Source organism: Anolis sagrei, chromosome 6 (genome assembly GCF_037176765.1).
Source record: "Anolis sagrei isolate rAnoSag1 chromosome 6, rAnoSag1.mat, whole genome shotgun sequence".
Taxonomy (NCBI): domain Eukaryota; kingdom Metazoa; phylum Chordata; class Lepidosauria; order Squamata; family Dactyloidae; genus Anolis; species Anolis sagrei.
Window position 1 is genome coordinate 105,620,324 of NC_090026.1, and position 21,265 is coordinate 105,641,588.

General features: G+C 40.3%; 1 protein-coding gene across 1 annotated transcript in view; it reads right to left on the bottom strand.

Moving 5' to 3' along the window:
* Positions 1 to 3,407: 3,407 nt before the first annotated feature.
* CUBN (cubilin) overlaps positions 3,408 to 21,265 on the bottom strand; it is a 162,008-nt gene continuing 144,150 nt past the window's right edge. Inside the window, exons 60-67 of the mRNA XM_067470574.1 lie at positions 15,238 to 15,446; positions 11,607 to 11,769; positions 10,841 to 11,049; positions 9,459 to 9,615; positions 9,140 to 9,318; positions 7,259 to 7,424; positions 5,946 to 6,181; positions 3,408 to 3,625 (exon numbers count right to left, since the gene is read on the bottom strand). Coding sequence (XP_067326675.1) covers positions 3,518 to 3,625; positions 5,946 to 6,181; positions 7,259 to 7,424; positions 9,140 to 9,318; positions 9,459 to 9,615; positions 10,841 to 11,049; positions 11,607 to 11,769; positions 15,238 to 15,446 — 1,427 coding nt within the window. The 3' untranslated portion in view covers positions 3,408 to 3,517. The remainder of the gene's footprint in view (positions 3,626 to 5,945; positions 6,182 to 7,258; positions 7,425 to 9,139; positions 9,319 to 9,458; positions 9,616 to 10,840; positions 11,050 to 11,606; positions 11,770 to 15,237; positions 15,447 to 21,265) is intronic.

Genomic DNA, 21,265 nt, shown 5'->3' on the forward strand with positions numbered 1-21,265 from the left:
GACCTTTAGGTCAACAAGCTCAGCGCTTTAACCCACTGCACCCCCAGGGGCTCTGTAATATATATACACACATACATAGATCTGAATAGTTTAAGCAGTGGTATTCCCTGTAGTAATCAATGGATGTGAGAGCTGGACCATAAGGAAGACTGAGTGAAAGAAGATAGACGCTTTTGAACTGTGCTGGAGGAAAATTCTGAGAGTGCCTTGGACCGCAATAAGATCAATCCAGTCCATACTCCAGGAAATAAAGCCCAGCTGCTCAATGGAAGGAAAAGTATTAGAGGCAAAGATGAAGTACTTTGCCACATAATAGGATGACAAGAAAGCTTGGAAAAGATAATTATGCTGGGGAAAATGGAAAGAAAAAGGAAGTGGGCCCAACCCAGTGCAAGATGGATGGATGGTATTCTTAAAGTGACTGGCTCAACCTTGAAGGAAGCTTTAGTATGGGCTGGTCCATGGGGTCACAAAGAGTTGGAAGCAACTGAACGAATAAACAACAAAATATACATACATACACATACACACAAAACGGTGGTATGTTTTAACTGCAAGCTGTGAGGAGAGGCAGGTAGCAGATGATGATGATGATGATGATGATGATGATGATGACGACAATGATGATGATGATAGAGCAGAAGAGAAAATTGGCAAAAGAAACATTTCAGTGGACAGTTCCTGGGGAAAACTGAGAGTAAAATTGACAAGGAAAAAACATGGATGTCGCTCACAAAAGGAACTTTGAAAAAGGAGATGGAGGGCCTAATTGTTGCACACCAAGCCATTAGAACCAATGCCATCAAAGCCAGAATTGAAAAGTTGACCCTACAGATTCCAAGTGTAGACTCTGCAAAGAAGCAGGTGAAATGATGGATCACATACTCAGCTTCTGCAAGAAAATTGCGCAGAGGGACTACAAACAGAGGCATAATACCTTTGCTCAGATGATTCATTGGAACTTGTGCCACAAATACCATCTGCCTGCGACAAAAAAACTGGTGGGATCACAAGCCAGAAAAGATTACAGATAATGAACACGTCAAACTACTCTGGGACGTCTGAATTCAGACTGACAGAGTTTTGGAGCACAATACTCCTGACCTCATGATTGTGGGGAAAAAAAACAAAGTATAGAGATAATCAATGTTGCAATCCCAGGCGACAGCAGAATTGATGAGAAGCCATGGAAAAGCTTACACAATATGAGGATTTAAAGATCGAACTGCAAAGACTCTGGCACAAGCCAATAAAGGTGGTCTCAGTGGAGATTGGCACACTGGGTGCAGTGCCTAAAGACCTTGGCCTGCACTTAAAAACAATTGGTGCTGACAAGATTACCATCTGTCAGCTGCAAAAGGATCAGCATTCATTATTCACCGATACATCACACAGTCCTAGACACTTGAGAAATGTCCAATGTATGATCCAGTACAACAGCCAGCAGAGTGACCTTGTTTGCTGTTTGCTGTGGGCTCATCTTGTTGTATTTTAAATAATAATAATAATAATAATAATAACAACAACAACAACAACAATAAGTGTCCAACATGTGATCCAATATAAAAGCCAGAATAGTAATCTTGTTTGCTGTGTACTAATTTTGTTGTGTATCAAATAATAGTAATCATATAGTTTGTCCATTGCAAAACCAACTAGTCACAGTACTGGAGTTCAGTCCAGATCTCATACGATAATGGTTCTGAACACTTCAACTTTCCATTGCCTATCTTCTTGAGTAGAAATGTGCTCTCACCAAGCAGTAGTTCCAACGGCAAAGGTCACATTGAAGGAATGTTCTGTTCATCTGTTGCAAATGTGTTGAACACTCTCTTAAAATCCACTGAAGTTAATTTAGCTACTTTGGACACTTACAAAGAGCACCAGTATGACCCATTCACTTTGCCCAAACAGCATGTGCTAATCCTCATTCTTCAATGGACAAGCAGCTTTTAAAACCAGATAGAGGGGAAAAAATAATGAGTCATTTTTTGAAATTTTATGGTAGTGGATAAAAGAAACCCCATGGTGCATGTCTAAGCCCTTTAGTTTCATCAAGTAGTTCTTCAGATCTTACTCAGCTTCAAGATACTAAAATGATGATATCAGTTAAAAGGATAGCATCACAGTACAGGAATGAAAATCATTTAGCTTTTTCAAAGGGACAGTGAGAACAGCGGGTTTAATCCCACAGTTCTGCTTGAACAAGGCAATTCTGTAATGGTCTATTGCCCTAAGTGTAACTATAGGTTGTTCTGTAGAGTTGTTATTAACAGATTAGTCCTGAGTCCTTGTATCTGTCTTTGGCTGTCCCTTACTTTAGTTTTCATCTATATAAATAAAAATGTAATGTTCGTTTGTGGGAGTAACATAACTCAAAAAGTGAGACCAAATTTGGACACAATACACCTATTGGGCCAACAAGTGACCATCACTCATAAAAACACTGAAAAACATAGCAGAAGAGGCTTAAAAAGCCAAAAAACAAAAAATGCATTACAACACATGTGCAAAACCACATATATACACAAACACACATATGTACACATATATACAAACATATATACACATATGCACACACACAAAACACATATACACAGACTGGGCCACAGCAACGTGTGGCAGGGGAAGGCTAGTTATTAATATTTCTCAACACAGTTCAGCTGGGTATGAGTTAACTGTTTGGATGGACATATTGTAAAATACATCTTATGCTGAAGCCAGAACAACTATGAAGCTTATTTAAAATCACATTTTTTTTAACTTGGAAGCAACTTTGGAGACTAACTATCAAGTGGAACTTGATTGGGTTTTAATTATTTTACTTCAAGCAGACCTTTGAAGCTTACGTTGCTATATATCTATTGTATGATTTTTCCAGTAGTATATGCAGTTAGACTTCCATATCTACAAACTCTATATCCATGGATTCAGCCAATCACGGCATGAAATATCATTGGCGGGGGTGGGGGTGGGGCATCCAAAAAGCAAACTTTGATTGTGATGCATACTGAGCATCATGCTGATATGTAGGCATAGCTTCTAATAGCATCCCTTTTACTATGCTCTTGTATATAATGATATAAGAGCAGCCACAGATTTTTGTCATTCTCAGGAAGTCCTTGGACCAATCCTAAGAGAATATTGAGGGCCCAATGCATATCAGCAGCAGGGAACACATGACCAAACGTTGCATATCTCATCACTCCAAACCAGCATTGTTCATGGAGATGGATAATAGGAATTAAAGGCCAACAACACCTGGAGGGCCCCATCTCTGGTCTCCAAAGAAGAGTTTCTGGAGTATAGCTTCATTACTATGTGTGCATACTAGCAAGAACATCTTTAATATTTTCTTTTGAAAAAATAGAGCTCACATTTCTTTGAAATAATTTGCAATGACTCCATTTCCTCAACAAATAATTTTATTAGCATCATATACAGAATCACATTCTCTGAAGTATGTGAATTATTTTAAAAAGTGCTGAATTGAGACATTTTCCATACGAGATGCATTTTAGCTGCTCCAGGTTAGCCTAAATCCTGAGGGTCGAGTTACATACTCGGCATGGAATTTTATGAACACTTGATGTGATCCAGCTGTAAATGGAGCAACGTTTATGTCCTGAAAAGAAACGGAGATTACAAAAAAAGTAAATGTTTTAATATAATATTTTTCCATTAGACTGATATATAATCAAATTACCACAGCTCCAATACAGACAGCTGTTAGCATTCAACTTGCAGCAAGAAGATGAAAGTCACTGGACAGCCATAGGTCCACCATTTCTGCTTGACAGGAGAACTGAAAGGTGGGTGAAGGAGCAATGAACTTAGTACCATACAACTGTATGTATGTCCTTTTAAGATGTTTATGAATTTCATAGGGTTTTCTTAGTCTAGCAATGCTCAGGCATGGTTTGCTATTAAATTCCTCTGAAATTTTGCCTAAAATATTTTACATTTTTTGGTGGTCTTCTATCCAATTACTAACCAGGGCTGATCCTGCTTAGGTCTCAAGCTCAGGTGTCATATGGTGCTGTCGGGATACTTAGGACAGTCAACTCAGTTATTCCTGATCATAGAATCAGAATTGGAAGAGACCTCATGGGCCATCCAGTCCAACCCCCTGCCAAGAAGCAGGAAAATCACATTCAAGGCAATGGCCATCCAGCCTCTGTTTGAAAGCCTCCAAAGAAGGAGCCTCTACCACACTCCAGGGCAGAGAGTTCCATTGCTGAACACCTCTCACAGTCAGGAAGTTCTTTCTAATGTTCAGGTGGAATCTCCTTTCCTGTAGTTTGATCACTTTCTCTTAGGGCCCTTTCAGACAGTCCCAAAATGCGTGACCTGTCGCGCTTCTACCTGAGGCATCCAACTAACACCTTTGACAAAAGTGAATTAATTGAGAACAAAGCAGGGTTTCTCTGCTTTATTCCAAATTAATTAGACACCTGGTAACACTGACTTAATTAGAGACCTGGTAAGACCTGGATCTTAGGTAAGATCCAGGTCTTACCAGATGTGGGCTCTGTATGAATTTGGCCCGGGGACAAGCCACACAGCCATCTCAGTTTTTCAGGCTCCATGAGCCCAGAAAACTGAGAAGGCACCTACCTCTCCTCGAAAATCCCAAAACAAACCTTAGCATTAACAAAGCTTACTGTGCTGCCATTATGGTGGTCCTTCTGTCCTCCTGGTGCATAGAAATGAAGTGCCAGGAAATGGGGAGAGGGGCAAGGAGTGTAATGGGTAATGGCAGCCGTGTAAGTTTTTTAAAATTGTTAAGGCATTTGGGTGGGAGGGAGAAGTTCTGCATGGCTGAATGCCATCTTGCCTGGGAAAGCCTGGGTTTTGGGCAACTTGTGACAAAAACCCATGTTGAAGTGGGTTTTAAAACCCACTTCCATGCGAGTCTTACCCAGTTGTTTGGAGAAATGAGTGGTTTAATGATAGATCACTCATTTTGTACAAGGAAGGTCCCATGTGGCATCTTTAAGGTTGGGAAGGGTCCTTGTGTGAAATCCTGACATTGCCAGTTAGTGTAGCATTATAAAAGACTGGATGGGTCAATGTGCTTGCCTTGGAGTGTATCTGCTTCAAATGTGTGCCAAAAGACTGAAAACAAACTGTATTGCTATGAGCAACACTGATGGGAAACACTTTTAGCATAACCCTTACTTGATTGCTGCAATGTCTAAATGTGTCATTGTATTTTGTAAGAACAGTAATATTTAAACAGCCTTCAAAGGCAATCCCAGACTGAGAGTATTGCAGGAATCCAATATAGATTTTCTCAGCACATGTATAACTGTAGCACAGTTCCTAGAATGAAATTTGCTATCACTTCATGCTCCATAAAAAGAGGAAGAGACTGAATTTAGATGTGAACTAATATTTGCAACACTTTAATATGTTTTCCACTAGATGTCACCACAGGATTTCTCTTGGAATGCCTATAGCTATGAAGAATTGAATACTTTAAAGCAGGCTGGGCAAACTTCAGCCCTCTGTGTGTTTTGGACTTCAGCTCCCATAATTCCCAACAACCCACTGAAGTTTGCCCATGCCTACTTTAAAAGCACTAGATTCCAAGTAAATAGGGTCAAGGTATGTTTGGTACTTGGATAGGAGATGGCCAATGAATGCTAAGCAACGTAGGCTATATTTCACAGGAAGAAACTGGCAGAACCACCTCTGAGTATTCCTTGCCTAAGAAACCCCTATAAAATTCATGTTATCACAACCATAAGTTGACTAGTGACTTGGAGGAACATCCATAAACATTAATGCCAGATAGCTTAAGACCAGTTTATTGTTATGATCTGAATGGCAGCACAGAGGCCTTCCATTAAAATAAAGGACACTCTGGTAATTGCTTTAATATTTGCACTATAATGTTGTAAGTTGGCAAAAACCATATAGAAAAAGAAATTCATACCAACCTGTCCACAATAATGTCCAATAAGTGGATAGCTATTATCTGGTCCATTGTAAAGTTTCAGATAGTTGTTAATACAATCACCAGGATCATCAATGCTGATAAAAGCAAAATGAACAGTAACAGCCCTTCCTTTGGGGGCATTAATTGTCCATTCGCAGTCTGTGTGATTTGGGTAAGAGGCTGGAAACTCTGGGCTGGCTAATGAGCCTGTCTCACCATATAAGATGCCACCACATCCTACAAAGACAGAACATTAGGTGATATGAAATATTAATTCCATTTTTTGTGTTGAAACAGCTATACCCCTTGTGCTTCAAGATATAAGCATAGAATGCAGGGGAAGCAACAGGGCTTGGGCTATTGGGTTTCAACTGCCCAGAGTATATAACAATCCAAATAAACAATTAAACAGTATTGTTCCCATATCTATGTCTAACAGGTCAAGCAAGTTATATTTTAACAGAAAGGAAAATAAGATGCTAATTTCACCTGTTCATGATAAGAAGTGAATCAAGAGAAATCACATGTAATATTACTAATAATATTGCAGTATAGTGGTATAGTCGAATTTAATAATATATAATACTAACATTGTGCTGTGCTAATTATAATATATTATATGTACATATAATATTGGTCATAATATTGTAACACAAAATAATACCAATAATAATAATATAATACAATAAAATAATAATTACATGTTTTATATTATATGTAATATTACTAATAATATTGCAGTATAGTGGTACAGTAAAATATAGTAATATATAATACTAATATTGTGCTATGCTAATAATATAATATATTGTATGTACATATAATTTGTAAGCAGCTGTGAGTCCCCTTCGGGGTAAGAAGGGCAGGATATAAGTGTCATAAATAAATAAATAAATAAATAAGAATAAGCCAGTTATTAAAAATGATACTATAATACTAAACTGGTGAAAATTCCCATGTCAATGTTTTGCTTTTTATCGTCAGTAGAGGAAAGGCTATTTCCTCAGAGGGCTTCACTATAAAGCCCTTGGATGCTAAGAACTCAGCAGTGCTCACAATGACTGAAAACTCTTGTTCAGTATGACTGAAAAATATTTGTTTTGTTGTAGTCCCCATAGCAAAAGTTACTGTTGGTCAACAGGAATAAAATTAGCTCTTGAAGATGTGCTCAAATGATTTTTTTCACAAAAAAGACCTGAAATGAGATGGGGATTATCACTTTGCTATTAATTTTTAATTAATCTATGTCCAACTGGCAACTATAAATGGAGATTGACTGATTGATTGGTTCGACCTGAAACAATGTGTAGGTACCAGTTGGTGATGATGTCCAAGTAATTTCGTATCCTTCATAAGAAGATAGTATATCACTTCTGAAGTGCAGATATAAAACATGGTTTTTAGGAAATACGGGATTGGGTAGAGTGCTTCCACAGTATTTTCCAAGCAGTGGTGAGCTTGCATCACTACCATTTCTGACCTTTAAAAGAATATACACAAAGCCACTATTAACAATAGTGAATTGGTCAAGAATGCATCACTAACACCTTTGCAAAAGATTGCTTGACTTAATCTAATAACTTTAGTAAAGCTATTGCATGAGATGGCTTTCATCTTGTTTTAGAACTGATGGAAGTAATGTCATGCAGAGTCCAGGTCCATTCATACCACAGGTAATAAAATCCTAAAATAGGCTATTTTGGGAAGAGAACTTGATTTCTCACCTGGAATGCTTCAGTGCCTCAACAAATTATTAATCTATGGAACAACTGCATTTAAAGAGGAATAATAGTACTATAATTATCTAGAACAGTGGTTCTCAACCTGTGGGTCCCCAGATGTTTTGACCTCCAGCTCCCAGAAATCCTAAGAGCTGTTAACTGGCTGGGATTTCTGGGAGTATTAGGCCAAAACACCTGAGGATCCACAGGTTAAGAACCACAGATCTAGAGTGAATGGGCATTTGGGACATAGTTCCTATTAAAAAGAACTTTAAATGGGTAAGGGAATACTGTATGTCTCGTTCTGAGCTAACATCTACTCAAGAAACAGATTAGATAAGGATATTTTTAAAAGTAAATTGCAAGTGTAGGCTTCTAGACTAGAAATTGATATTGAGTGGGGATGTAACTGTTTGCTCATAGTTTTTTTTGCGGTGTGTGTGTGTGTGTGGGGGGGGGGGCTTGCTATTTGCCTTGATAATATAACTAATCTAAAGAGGAGCAACATATACTCCTCTAAAGGGTCCCCTGGTGACGCAGTAGGTTAAACTGCTGAGATGCTGAACTTGCGGACCGAAATGTTGGTAGTTTGAATCCAGGAAGTTGGGTGAGCTCCCACTGTTAGGCCTTGCTACTGCCAACCTAGCAGTTTGAAAACATGCAAATGTGATTAGAGCAATAGGTACCTCCTTGGCGGTAAGATAATGGCACTCTAGGCAGTCATGCTGGCCACATGACTTTGGAGGTGTCTATGGACAATGCTGGCTCTTCGACTGAGAAATGGAGATGAGCACAACCCTCCAGAGTTGGACACGACTAGACTTAATGTCAGGGGGAAACCTTTAGCTTTACCTTAAAGAGGAGCAAAAAAAACATAACTTGTTCCAGTTTGGGGGAGGGTGGAAATCCCACTCAAAATTGAAACTAAAGTCCCTTGTTCCTGGATACAACAATATAAATTACATAGGTCAGGACACAAAATCTACTCTAGGATATTGGGGAGCCAGTGGAGCACTTTTCCAGGAGGTACAAGGAGCTGCAGGGAATATGGATCTGTAGGATGTTGGCCATGGTTGGCTGTTCTTGTGGAAGTTTTTATTTGTGTTGAATCTATGGTGCACTCTCTGACTGCTATTTCTCCTTTTGAAAACACAAATCAGAAAGGTTTTGTGGCATCCACAACCCAAAAAAGCAGCCCAGAAGGTCATATGAACAAGTAATATGCCTTGTTAGGCAACATGCGGAAGTTAATTATATTAAGGAAATTGATCATATCCAGAAAAGATGTTAATAGGAAGCATGAGGAGTTTTAGATATTGTTGAAATGCAGTATTAACCTACATAGCTAAAGGTGCTGTTAGCCAGGACTTGCAATCCAACAACTTGTGGAAAGTTACATGGCTCCCACCACAGAATTAGAGGACTATACAGAAAGGGATTGTAAACTCCCCCAAGAAGCCGGCAATGATCATACCTCTAAGAAGTCATGTACACATCCAAAACCTTCCACATTGAAAGAATGGAAAAAGAGAGAGATGGTGTGATTCCTTGGGGAGCGTAGGATAATAGTACAGTCCAGGTTATTAGGATACTTGTTGGGCCAGCCTGGGCTTTTCAAATAACCAAATGATTGGTTGTATTCTCTGCTGCAGCCTAAAAGGGGTGCAAAATTCATTTCTACGTGTTACAATGCAGAAATCATACATTATGCATAGCCCTTAGTGATGTTTTTGCCCATTATTTCATGCTAAGCAAACTCCCATGCCTTGTAAAAAACAGGTTGAAGACTTTACCTGAAGCTTGATAGGAGAAGCGAAGTCCATTGTTAGCTATAAAGGTTTTAGATCTAAAAATTAAAATAGCCGTTCGCCTATAAGAATAAAACTCTGGAATCGTAGAGTTTTCATAACCACAGAACCGGTGGACACGATCAGCATGTTCTTGAATGCCCTGAAATGTAAAATTAATAAGACACTATAAAACTGGCATTTGGAATACAAAGATAACAGATAATATAAAATGAAATAATGAGAATGTCCAGTTCAGTTGCGACATATTGTCACAAAGGACATTTTGATACCTTCTGCCAATATTTTGGGAATTTAAAGTAATTTTCTTTGAGAACTGTAGCTCCAAACGGTGATTTCCTCACCAAGTGCATAGTGCCATGTGAGTTATGGTCTGTCATTGTCACAATTCTCAGCCATATGCTGATTGACTATTGGTTCTGAGGTTCCTTTGCAAGGAGGAAGACCCTAGCAGGAAAATCCCATGGACCTCTAAAACTAAGAGTGCATCTACACTGTAGAATTAATACAGTTTGACACCACTTCCAATGCTACAGCTCAATACTATAAAATCATAGAAGCTATAGTTTTACAAAGTTTTTAGCCCTGTCCACCAAATTGTGTGGGTGTCTAACCAAACTACAACACCTATGACTCCATAGCATTGAGCCACAGCAGTGAAAAATTGTGTTAATTTGCATGAATTCTACACTGTAGATCAGGCATAGGCAAACTTTTTTTGTCTATGGGCCACATTGCACATGCTGGAGTGGGGGGGGGGGGAGGCACACCCTGGATAGGTACGGGCCTGGGAGGGGGAGAGTTGAGGAGATGGTAGGGCCAGGAGGGGGCAGGGCAGGGCCTGGGTCATCCCCAGGTTGTCCTCTCAGCATAAGGACAGGGCTGCTCACCCTGTCATGCCAGGAGGAAGGTGGGACACACAGTGACTGCACTGATCCTCCCCCTCCCCAATGCTTGGGTTGGCCTCTTAGCATTATGCCGGGAGGAGGGTGAGACAAGCGACGGTTGAGAATGCTCCTGGGGGCGCTCAGCTGCCACGTGCCTTCTTTGAGCCATATCTGAGCCATCCTTCTGGTAGAAGGATGGGGCCACTAACCAGGAGGAGACTGAGATACACAGTGGCTGAGAGTGCCCCAGAGAGCTTTCAGCTGCTACGTCCCTTCCTCCCCCATCTTTTTGGATGTGGTGGACCACCACGTCCTTCTGCCAAGAGGACAGGGAAACTGAGGAGGGCCTGAGGTAAGCATCCAGCCCCTGGGCCTTAGTTAGCCCATGCCTGGTGTAGATGCACTCTTAGACTGGGAAGTGCCACTGCCTGAACAATCAGCTTTAGTACTTGGTTGGCTGAACTTGGTTGGCTGACTTACCAATGGCGAGTCCTGAAATTCTACATAATTCTGAGCGCAGTCTTGGCTGGATGATAAATGAAATTCCTGAATTACTAGCTTGACCTGTTGATCAGGAGGGGCATCAATGATCCATCTGCAGAATGTAAGTGGTGGGTATGCATTCGGAAAGTAGGGAGACATTGCATACTGTATATCAGAAGTTGCGTTATATGTACCTCCACACAATCCTGTAAGAAATTATAGTACATCAGCTTAATTCTGTTAGAAGGCTTCTAGGTTCCCCTTCATTGATATCCTAAGATGTGGAACTACAGCAGCAAGACTTCCATGACAAACAAATTTAAAATCAAAGAACCAGATGTGAAAATTCATAGGGGTTCCGAAGTAACTTTTGTAATGGCAGTGTTACACCTTGTCCTCAAATATCTGACAGATGACAAATAAATCCTTAATTCGACAATGACTTTTATTTTTTATATTTGTTTATTAGCTTTTGAGTCCTTTCCCACTCCTGCGCAGTCATGCAAAATAAATGGGCGTTGAATGGAGTAGTGATTTGAGCACTGGTCTATGACTGGTGACCAGGTTTGAATCTCCACTTAGTCATCGAAATCCACTGGGAAAGTCACACTCTCAGTCTCAGGTGAATGCAAGGGAAGACTCCCTCTGAAGAAATGTTGCCAAGAAAACCCAATGCTAGATCTGCTTTAGGGTCACCATAAGCTAGAAACATGAAGCAAACAACAACCTATTATTGAAGAAAGAAAACAAAAGGAGTACTTACTGTCCACAGTAGTGTAGGTTGCACTGAAACCTGCTCTTTCTACATATCCATCAGTGACAAATTCAATAGTTAAGAAGTTACCAGTGGAAACAAAATTAGGAGGAATGTTTGAGCCACAAAACGTGCCAACTAGAGTATCATTTTCAATATTACCATCATAAAGCTAAAAGACAAAAAAGAGAGAAGTATAACATCAAGACTGAATAGATAGCACAACCTGCACAATGAAGACTTGGGTGAATGACGGGCAGATATAATTCAAATGCGTGAAACTGGTGATATAGTCATCTCTTCCTATTTGAAAGTTTTATTATTCACAAGTTTGACAAATATGTTCTCTTTAATAATCTCTACATCGGATTGTTGTAGGTTTTTCAGGTTATATGGCCATGTTCTAGAAACATTCTCTCCTGATGTTTCGCCGGCATCTATAACAGGCATCCTCAGAGGTTGTGAGATATCTGCCATAGATGCAGGTGAAACCTCACAACCTCTGAGGATGCCTGCCATAGATGCAGGCAAAATGCCAAGAGAGAATGCTTCTAGAACATGGCCATATAGCCTGAAAAACCTACAAAAACCCAGTGATTCCAGCCAGGGCCGTAGCCAGAAAAAAATTTCGGGGAGGGTTGACAATTTTTTTTGGGGGGGGGGTTGAAAATTTGGGGGGGGGTGACAATTTCAGGGAGGGTTGAAAATTTGGGGGGAGGGTGGGGTTGAAACCTGCCTCCTAGCTCACGCTGAAGCAAAGAGCACAGCAGGGGTCAGAGCAACCTTCCATAGCCTGCAGCTCCACCCCTGTCAACCACCTCCACCAAGTCTGGCCTCCTTAATGAGAGCATTCAACACACACACACCCCAACTTGGTCGATTCACTACATCGGCTATTGCTGCAAGAAATGACAGTGTGAATAAATTGTCAATATTTGCTTGAGATAGTGCTTACAGTTCTGGAGGGACTCTTAATTTTTTGCATCTCATAGACTTAGCATGGGGATTTGGTTAACCAGTTAAAATTCATGAGTAAACCAGGTTTTTTAAAAAAAATCTGAAACATTTCGGGGGGGGGGGTTTGAACCCCTAAAACCACCCCCTCGCTACAGGCCTGATTCCAGCCATGGAAACCTTCAACAATACAATCTCTACAGCAGCACCCGATCCTTGCACATTGCCCATTTCATTTTTCTATTTTTCTTCTTCTCTTTTTTCTTTATATATTCCTGTTTTTATTTCTTATATATGCTTCTAAACACATACACACACATACACACATATATATGTGTGTGTGTGTCTGGCTTTAGGCCGGGACATGGAACTGAAACAGTCTTGGTCGCCTTAGTTGATGATCTTCGCCGGGAGCTAGACAGGGGGAGTGTGTCCCTGTTAGTTCTGCTGGACCTCTCAGCGACCTTCGATACCGTCGACCACGGTATCCTTCTGGGACGCCTCGTGGGGATGGACCTTGGAGGCACTGTTTTGCGGTGGCTCTGGTCCTTCCTAGAGGGCCGATCTCAGAAGGTGTTATTGGGAGACACCTGTTCAACCCCACAACCATTGTCTTGTGGAGTTCCTCAGGGCTCAATATTGTCTCCCATGTTGTTTAACATCTACATGAAGCCGCTGGGAGAGATCATCCGGAGTTTCAGGGTACGATGTCATCTGTACGCGGATGATGTCCAACTCTGTCACTCCTTTCCACCTGCTACTAAGGAGGCTGTTCAGGTCCTGAACCGGTGCTTTGCCGCTGTAACGGTCTGGATAAGGGCGAACAAATTGAAATTGAATCCAGACAAGACAGAGGTACTCCTGGTCAGCTGCAACGCCGAACAGGGCATAGGGTTACAGCCTGTGTTGGACGGGGTTACACTCCCCCTGAAGACGCAGGCTCGCAGCTTGGGAGTGATCCTGGACTCATAGCTGAGCCTGGAACCCCAGGTTTCAGCGGTGACCAGGGGAGCATTCGCACAATTAAAACTTGTGCGCCAGCTGCGCCTGTACCTTGGGAAGTCTGACTTGGCCATGGTAGTCCACGCTCTAGTCACATCCCGTATAGACTACTGCAATGCTCTCTACGTGGGGTTGCCCCTGAAGACTGCTCGGAAGCGCCAAATGGTCCAATGGTCAGCAGCCAGGATGCTAACAGGAGCGGCACTCAGGGAGCATACAATTCCTCTGTTGCGCCAGCTCCACTGGCTGCCAATTTGCTACCGGGCACAATTCAAAGTGCTGGCTTTAGCCTTTAAAGCCCTAAACGGTTTTGGCCCGACCTACCTGTCCGAACGTATCTCCTCCTATGAACCAGTTAGGACATTAAGATCGTCTGGGGAGGCCCTTCTCTCGATCCCGCTGGCTTCACAAGTGCGCCTGGTGGGGATGAGAGACAGGGCCTTCTCAGTGGTGGCCCCTCGGCTGTGGAACACCCTCCCTACAGAGATCAGATCGGCCCCCTCCCTGTTGGTATTCCGGAGGAAATTGAAGACCTGGCTTTTCGAACAGGCATTTGACTAGGCAGTGCAATCGATTATTGGAACATGGAATAAGGATAATGAGGCTGGATTCTGATTCTATCGATGAGACGTGATGGATTTGTTATATTGATGTTGATGTTGATGTTTGCTGTTTAATTAATTGTTTACTATTGCTTTAAATGTCGAATGATTTTGTACCATGTATATTGAAACTGTGTTGTTAACCGCTCTGAGTCGCCTAAGGGCTGAGAAGAGAGGTATACAAATAAAGTAAATAAAGATATATATATATAGGAATCTCTACATCCTCCCGCACAGTTCTATGCCCAATTTTCAGTAGAAGTTACACTGTAGTACCTAAAGATTCCTGGAGAAAACATTCCTTTCAGTACTGGTAGGCTCTTAGGTGGAATTCAATGGTCATCTTCTGGTGGAAATAGACCATATGTTTGTACTGTAGAACCTATAGATTCCTAGATATGTGTTCTCCCAGGTTAAAAAAAGAATAGTGTTTTCTTTACTGTTTTCCAAATTTCAAGGGTGTCCTGTACCTCTAACCTAAAGGAATTTGGATAAATAGTGTAATTGTAATTCAAGTGTTCGAGATCAAAATATTTGGCCAAATTGTAGCCCTTGGCTCATACACATTGTACCCTCCCCCCTTCCCCTCTTTTGTTAGAATGCAGCAGTTATAATTTATCAGGCTAATTTACTATAGCTTTTTTGCAACATCTATAGTTGCTATCAAGTTTGGAATCAACCAGGTTCTGAAAATATGGTTTATTAGCTTAGTAAGTCAGTGTGCTAAAAAGGGGGGATGAGCTAGAGCAGTGGTTCTCAACCTGTGGGTCCCCAGATGTTTTGACCTACAACTCCCAGAAGTCCCAGCCAGTTTACCAGCTGAACATTAGGAGGAACATAAGAGCTGTTGGACTGTGCTGAAGGCTCCTGTGGTGAAGGCTGGGTGGCCATCTGTTGGGGTGCTTTGATTCTGTTTTCCTGCATGGCAAGGAAATGGATGGCCCATGTGAGTTCTTCCAACTCTATGATTCTATGAAATGGCCTTTTGTAATGAGTGCTTACATTTCAAAATTCATACATATGCCACTGAAACTATGGTTAGAACATACAAAGGAAGAATGTGTTGCATTTTAAAATCTTACTTTGACATAGTCATATTTGCAGTTGTCAAAACCTGATGCTGCTTCCAGTTGAAAAGTGTTGAAGGTGAGGTTGATCAGCTTATCTGTAGAAGCAACTATCATCCAAATGCATTCCAGATAGTTTTCATATCTGCCATCCCTGTTGGAGTCTGGAGAACCAAAGCTATCAGTTGAATTAGTCAGATAACCACCACAGCCTTGTTCTGGACCTGTTAAAAACAAGAAATTCGTAACTGAATACATATTCAATATCAATATCTCTTTTGCTGTATATTTCTCAATAAACCTTTGAGGTATAGCTTGCAGAAGTTCTATGTTTTACAAAGGATGTAGGTGAACTACTATATTTATGAATATGATGTGGGTGGCATATAGATCTGGGACCAATTCGATTCAATTTAAATCTATTTACAGCCAATCACAATGTATGATCACAAGCACTTTTAATCTCCTCATATCAACTATTGTTAAAATGTCTTCATGTGTAGAGTTCTTTCTTATAAATAGCAATGATGGAAAAACAGAGTTACCAATAGTCCAGAGAGAGCTCTAAGTTTGATTTACACTATTGGTTGACTATATAGAAGTTATGGAAAGCAAAAAATGGCATACATAATTTGCTGTGCTCTATATGTTCAAAATAATATATAAAAATATCGCACAAACAGAAATCCTTCAGATAGTAACAGTTAAGTAAGGCATTTAACTTAATTATAACTACTAGTCCTGGAATATTAAGATAACATGTTTTAGCTATAAAGGTCTGAATGATGATAATGTAAAAGTAAGAGTAGAAAGCATACTGAAAATTATTTTTCCCAATTGGTCAAAAATAAGTTATTCGATATCAGAAAGCCCTGACATAGAGAAGAATATCTGCAAATGACCAAGAATCTTCACAGATTTATTTGATATGAAAAAAGCCCTTTTATTGGCAAAGAAAACAGCACTCTGTTCTGCAGAGTATCCTGCATAGAAAACAACATTTTCTGCACAGAAAGCATTTTTGCAAAGAATGAATCGCAAGCTGCAACAGTGTTTGAAAACTGCATAGTTTTTAATGACGTTCTTGTAGCAAGGATGACAATAGCAAAATTATTCACCCTTGTCTGTAAGAACAAAGTATATGAAGATCAACATTGCTCTGTTAGGAGTTTTGGGAGTTGATGTCCAAAACACCTAGAAGGCTGAAGTTTGCCCATGCGTGCTTTACAAAGACCAATTTCATAAATTTCTAGTCTTAAAATGAGGGGAATGCCACTAGTTTACTGTGGAAGGCAAACTAGGTTAGTAAGGGTTTAGAAAGGTCCAGTGTTCAGGATTATTGTGTGGAAATTCTAATTAATTTTGAGAGGATGTGGACTCGTCATGATACTGGAATACTGGTAATTAGACATGCAGCCCACACACTGCTTAAGTCATTCAAATGCATCAAGCAATGGTTTTATACTAGTGTTATTTTTCTGTCTTCAGAATAAGCCACTTTGAGTCTGCTTCTGGAGAGAAAGATTGGGGTATAAACAAGAACTACAGGGAATGCAAAGAAAATAAACAAAAAAGTCCTGTCCTCACATGATAACAGAATTCATTAAAAGCTCTGTTTTTTTCAAAGGAGAACTTATTGCCAATACTTCTTTTGGAACAGTAGGAGGAGCTGTGTCTTTGTGTTTTAGCTCCAACAGAGCAGTCTTCTTATTCCAGTTGTCTTATTCATAGGGAGGGAAGGGAGGCCTGCTCAGATTTGACAAATCAAGATGCTCAAAATTATACAGCTGCAATTATGCAATAACATACTTACATGTGATCCACTTATTAAGACTTCTGATCATATGTTACTTGCACATTCTTAAGTACTTTGATTAACTAAGGTTGCAGCTACATTGTAGAATTAATGAAGCTTGACACTACTTTAATAGCCATGGATTCATGGGAGCTGGGGCTTTCCAACATCTTTAGCCTTCTCTGCCATACAGAGTACTGGTTTGGACCAAACTATAAGTCCAATGTCTCCAGAGCATTCAGCCACGACAGTGCATTAATTCTGCAGTGTAGATCCACCCATAGCTGAATGGCTCAAAGAGCAAACAAGCTTTTTTATTATATTTAAATCAATGGTTTACACCCTGTGGTACGCAAGAACTAAAATAAGGTCCGCAGCCTCACCATTGCAATGAGAGTGACTGGTCTTGCAAAACTCTCTTATAGTGCTGAGGCTTATTAAATATGGTTTTCTGTGGACGAGCAGATGACGACTACTGGGTGGCATATATCCTGTATCAGAAACTAGAGCTTATGTGGTCTATCCAATGCAATTTTCTGAATCAGCACCCCAAATAACCAAACCGAATGTAAAGTTGATCAAAAACTGATTTGTAACCCTTTTGGTACTAACGTTGGAGAGTGGTCCCTGGTAAAAAAAAAAAAAAAAGGTGGAGAACCATGGATCTAAATTAACGGGGAAGACGTAACATTGGTTGAAATGGTGCCAGTATTAAATGAAAAAATGAAATAAAAACAGATTCCATTAAAAAGTTTTCTCCCTCCCCCTCCAATCCAAAGTATGCGTGAGATTCAGTCTACTCAACCTGAAAGGGCATAATTGAAAATACTTGTAGTTAATTATAAACAGATCTCTGGTAATGAAACTAGACAGTGTGGCAGCTGAACCAGAAAATGTACCTTATCAATTGCTCCCTTGCTTCGTTGTATTTTCTTTCCCCTCACCACCACCACTGCATTTTAAAGGTCTCAAATACCATGCCTCTCCTTCAAAGAATAATGTCCATACAGTAGAATTCAGAAAAGCTGGAGCCCACAGAGACTAAATAAACCACAAGATCTCCCACGAAAAATTGGGCTGGTCAGTAAATTTCAGTGAATATAACCACCTCACCCTTTACAATCCATACATTCCAACTTTATCTCCTTAGCTTCAGTCCCCTAGTTTTCCTCCTGGCATCAAAGAGCTAATTTTGTCTATAGGTTGGTTCTGATTTCATATCGCTCTTTGACCTTTTGTTAAAAAAGTATACTCCATAGGTCAGTATAATGTTCTCTCATGCTCACCCTGAGCAGCTGGTATATTTACAAGCAGTTTGCTCAATGATTAGAGTAATAAAAATTGTATCGCATATGATACGATGACTATGAAACAGTGTCTACCTCTTATCTTTTTTATCTGAAGGTTAAGGCCAAACTCTATTTAGAAGACCTATGGTTAGTATTTCCCAATTCTTGTTGATAGCAATGCCTATTAGTAGTTAGAATTGCTTTTTCAAAAGTCTGATCACATCTTCACGTGTACCTTATTTTGGTGGCAGTGACTGGATTTTTCTTGTTCAGTCATGGAGCCTAATGGCTCCCACCACATGCCAGAGAACTACTTCCAGGTTAGCTCCATGGCGGACAATGGCAGGCTCCCCATCATTCCATTAGAATCCTGAATCACAATTTTAATTTAAATTAATTGGTGTCTGAGGGGTCAGCCCATGGAGGCCATATACGGCATGTAGATTACAGCTATGAAGACAGCTGCTAATATAGACACTTTGGAAAACTTTGTACTTTCTTATTCATCATATGGCATTTGGCATATTTCAAGATGGACCAACATTAGATTTCAGACTGATCTATCTACCTCAGACTTTCAGATCAAAATGGGAATTTAATAGGTAATGATCTTCAGTAAAAACAAAACAAACTCTAGTCAGTCAGGACAATATGAATGAGTCTCTACCAAAATCAAAGTGTTCAGCAATGTAACAACATCTAAACTATGGATGCCTTTTTTTTTGTTAAAAAAATGATGCTTTAACAGGAGAGAGTCAAGCACCAAATTCAGACAGTCTTCCACATTTGCTGGGTTAGGGGTGCAGGGCCCCCATGAAATTGAAAAACTATGAATACCCCCCAATCCCCTCCCCCCATTTTTAGGAATCTCTAGGTTCTCCAACAGGACTATATAGTCAACCTCTGCTTGATGACCTACAAATGGAAGTCAACCTCTGTATAGTCAACCTCTGCTTGATGACTTACAAATGATGACCTACACTGGAAGACCTACAAATCCTTAGAAAGGTGTTATCTTTCAACACAGCACTCAACTTTTGGTGGTAGTTGTCCATAGAGTTGCAGTGGAAGACCTAGAGAATCCTAGAAAGAGCATATTAATCAAATTCATGAATAATCATATCCACAAATGAGGAGGGCAACATGTAGGTTGTTTCTAAAATTATAGGTCTAAAAATAAGGTTGGTTTTTTCCATAAAGGTGCAGACAAAAATGGTCTTAGGCATATAGGAAGTGTCCTTTCACCCAGTTAGGACACTCAGCCCGCTATTTGTCAACAGCTGCTCTTCAATGTTTTATACAGGAGTCTTTCTTAGCCCCATAGAGAAGCCAGGGATAGACTCTACAACATTTTGAGTCCAATCCATGTGTTCTGCCATTAAGCTTTGGCATGGTGTCATCACCTGTAACACCAAGGTGCTGTTTTCATTAAAACAGGGAGAAGACATTCAAGTTCCAGCAATTAACCTCTGCAATTTCCTTTCAACTAAAAAAAAACTGCTCACCTCTCAGAAAAGGAAAAAAAATATTGACAAAGGATGAAGCAGAGATAATAATTTCGGGTGATAAAATTGGTGTGAAAAGCTGAAACAGTCAGTGATGAAAATGGATCAAATCCAAGCAAAAGTGAATAAGTGATGCTTATTTACTCCAAACGAGTTCACCATTTCTGTTCACCTCCTCCCTGCAGTTAATAACAGTAACCAAAAACATTGAGCAGAACACTGTAATAACATTACCCCATCTCACTTCACTAATACAGTTACAGGATAATATATTCATTATACATTAATGAAGATTTATGTTTCAGATTTGACATGTGGATGTAGTGCTAATACCAAATCTCTAGGGATTTTTCCTTCTGATAAAGACTACGTTTCTAAAGGCTTCCTGCTATTTCCCACTTTGCCTGCATAATCCTGGTTAATAAAGGCACACAAAATCAGCTGAATAACTATTCCAGTTAGGTCAAGTTGCAGCAATTAAAAGGACTGAAGTTTATGCAAGAGCTTTAGCAATTCTAACAACACCTACTGGGGTTAAGCCTCACTGAGCATAAGAGGACTTCCTTCTGAGTAGACATATATTTGATCACAGTCTAAATTGCATTCCTATCATATATTTCTTCCATGTCGCAGAGCCAGAATGGGATAGTGGTTTGAGTGTTGGATTATGGCAAGGGTTGGGATCCCTGTTTGACCAAGGAAAGCCACTGGGAGATCTAAGGCAAGTCACACTCTCTCAGAAGAAAGTAATAGCAAACCTCTTCTGAACACATCTTGCCAAGAAAACCCCATGACTGGGTTGGCCTTGGTGATCCTGTAGGTTGGAAACTAAAGCATGCAACAAGATGTAGTTGCATCTGAACATTCCCTCAATGTTCTGACCAGAAATAACTGGACCATACCTCCTGGTTTTGGAAAATAGGCATGTTTTGTGTTCAGCAGTGTAAATAGGCTCTCTAAAATGCAATTGGGAGGATTCCAAGAGGACAGACAAAAATGGTCTAAGGCAGTGGTTCTCAACCTGTGGATCCCCAGATGTTTTGGCCATCAACTCCCAGAAATCCTAACAGTTGGTAAACCGGCTGGGATTTCTGGAAGTTGTAAGCCAAAACACCTGAGGACACACAGGTTGAGAACCATTGGTCTAAGACAATGATTTCCAATCTTTTTTTGTTCTTCCAGATGTCTGAGATGTCAACTCCTAAAAGTCCCAGCCAGTGTGGCCAGTAGTCAGGAATCCTGGAAATTTTAAGTCCCAAACATCTGGAGGACCAAAGGTTAGGAAGCACTGGTCTAGGGAGACTGAATTGATCAAGGGCTGAACTAACAGCCTCGAGGAGGGGGCTGCACTATGTGAAATCATGGAGATGGAAAGAAGAGGCCTCTCAAATAGCTTAGCCTGAAAAAGTCCACTTGCTACATTGGCTTAAGGTTTCTGGAAGTATTTTTTCCAA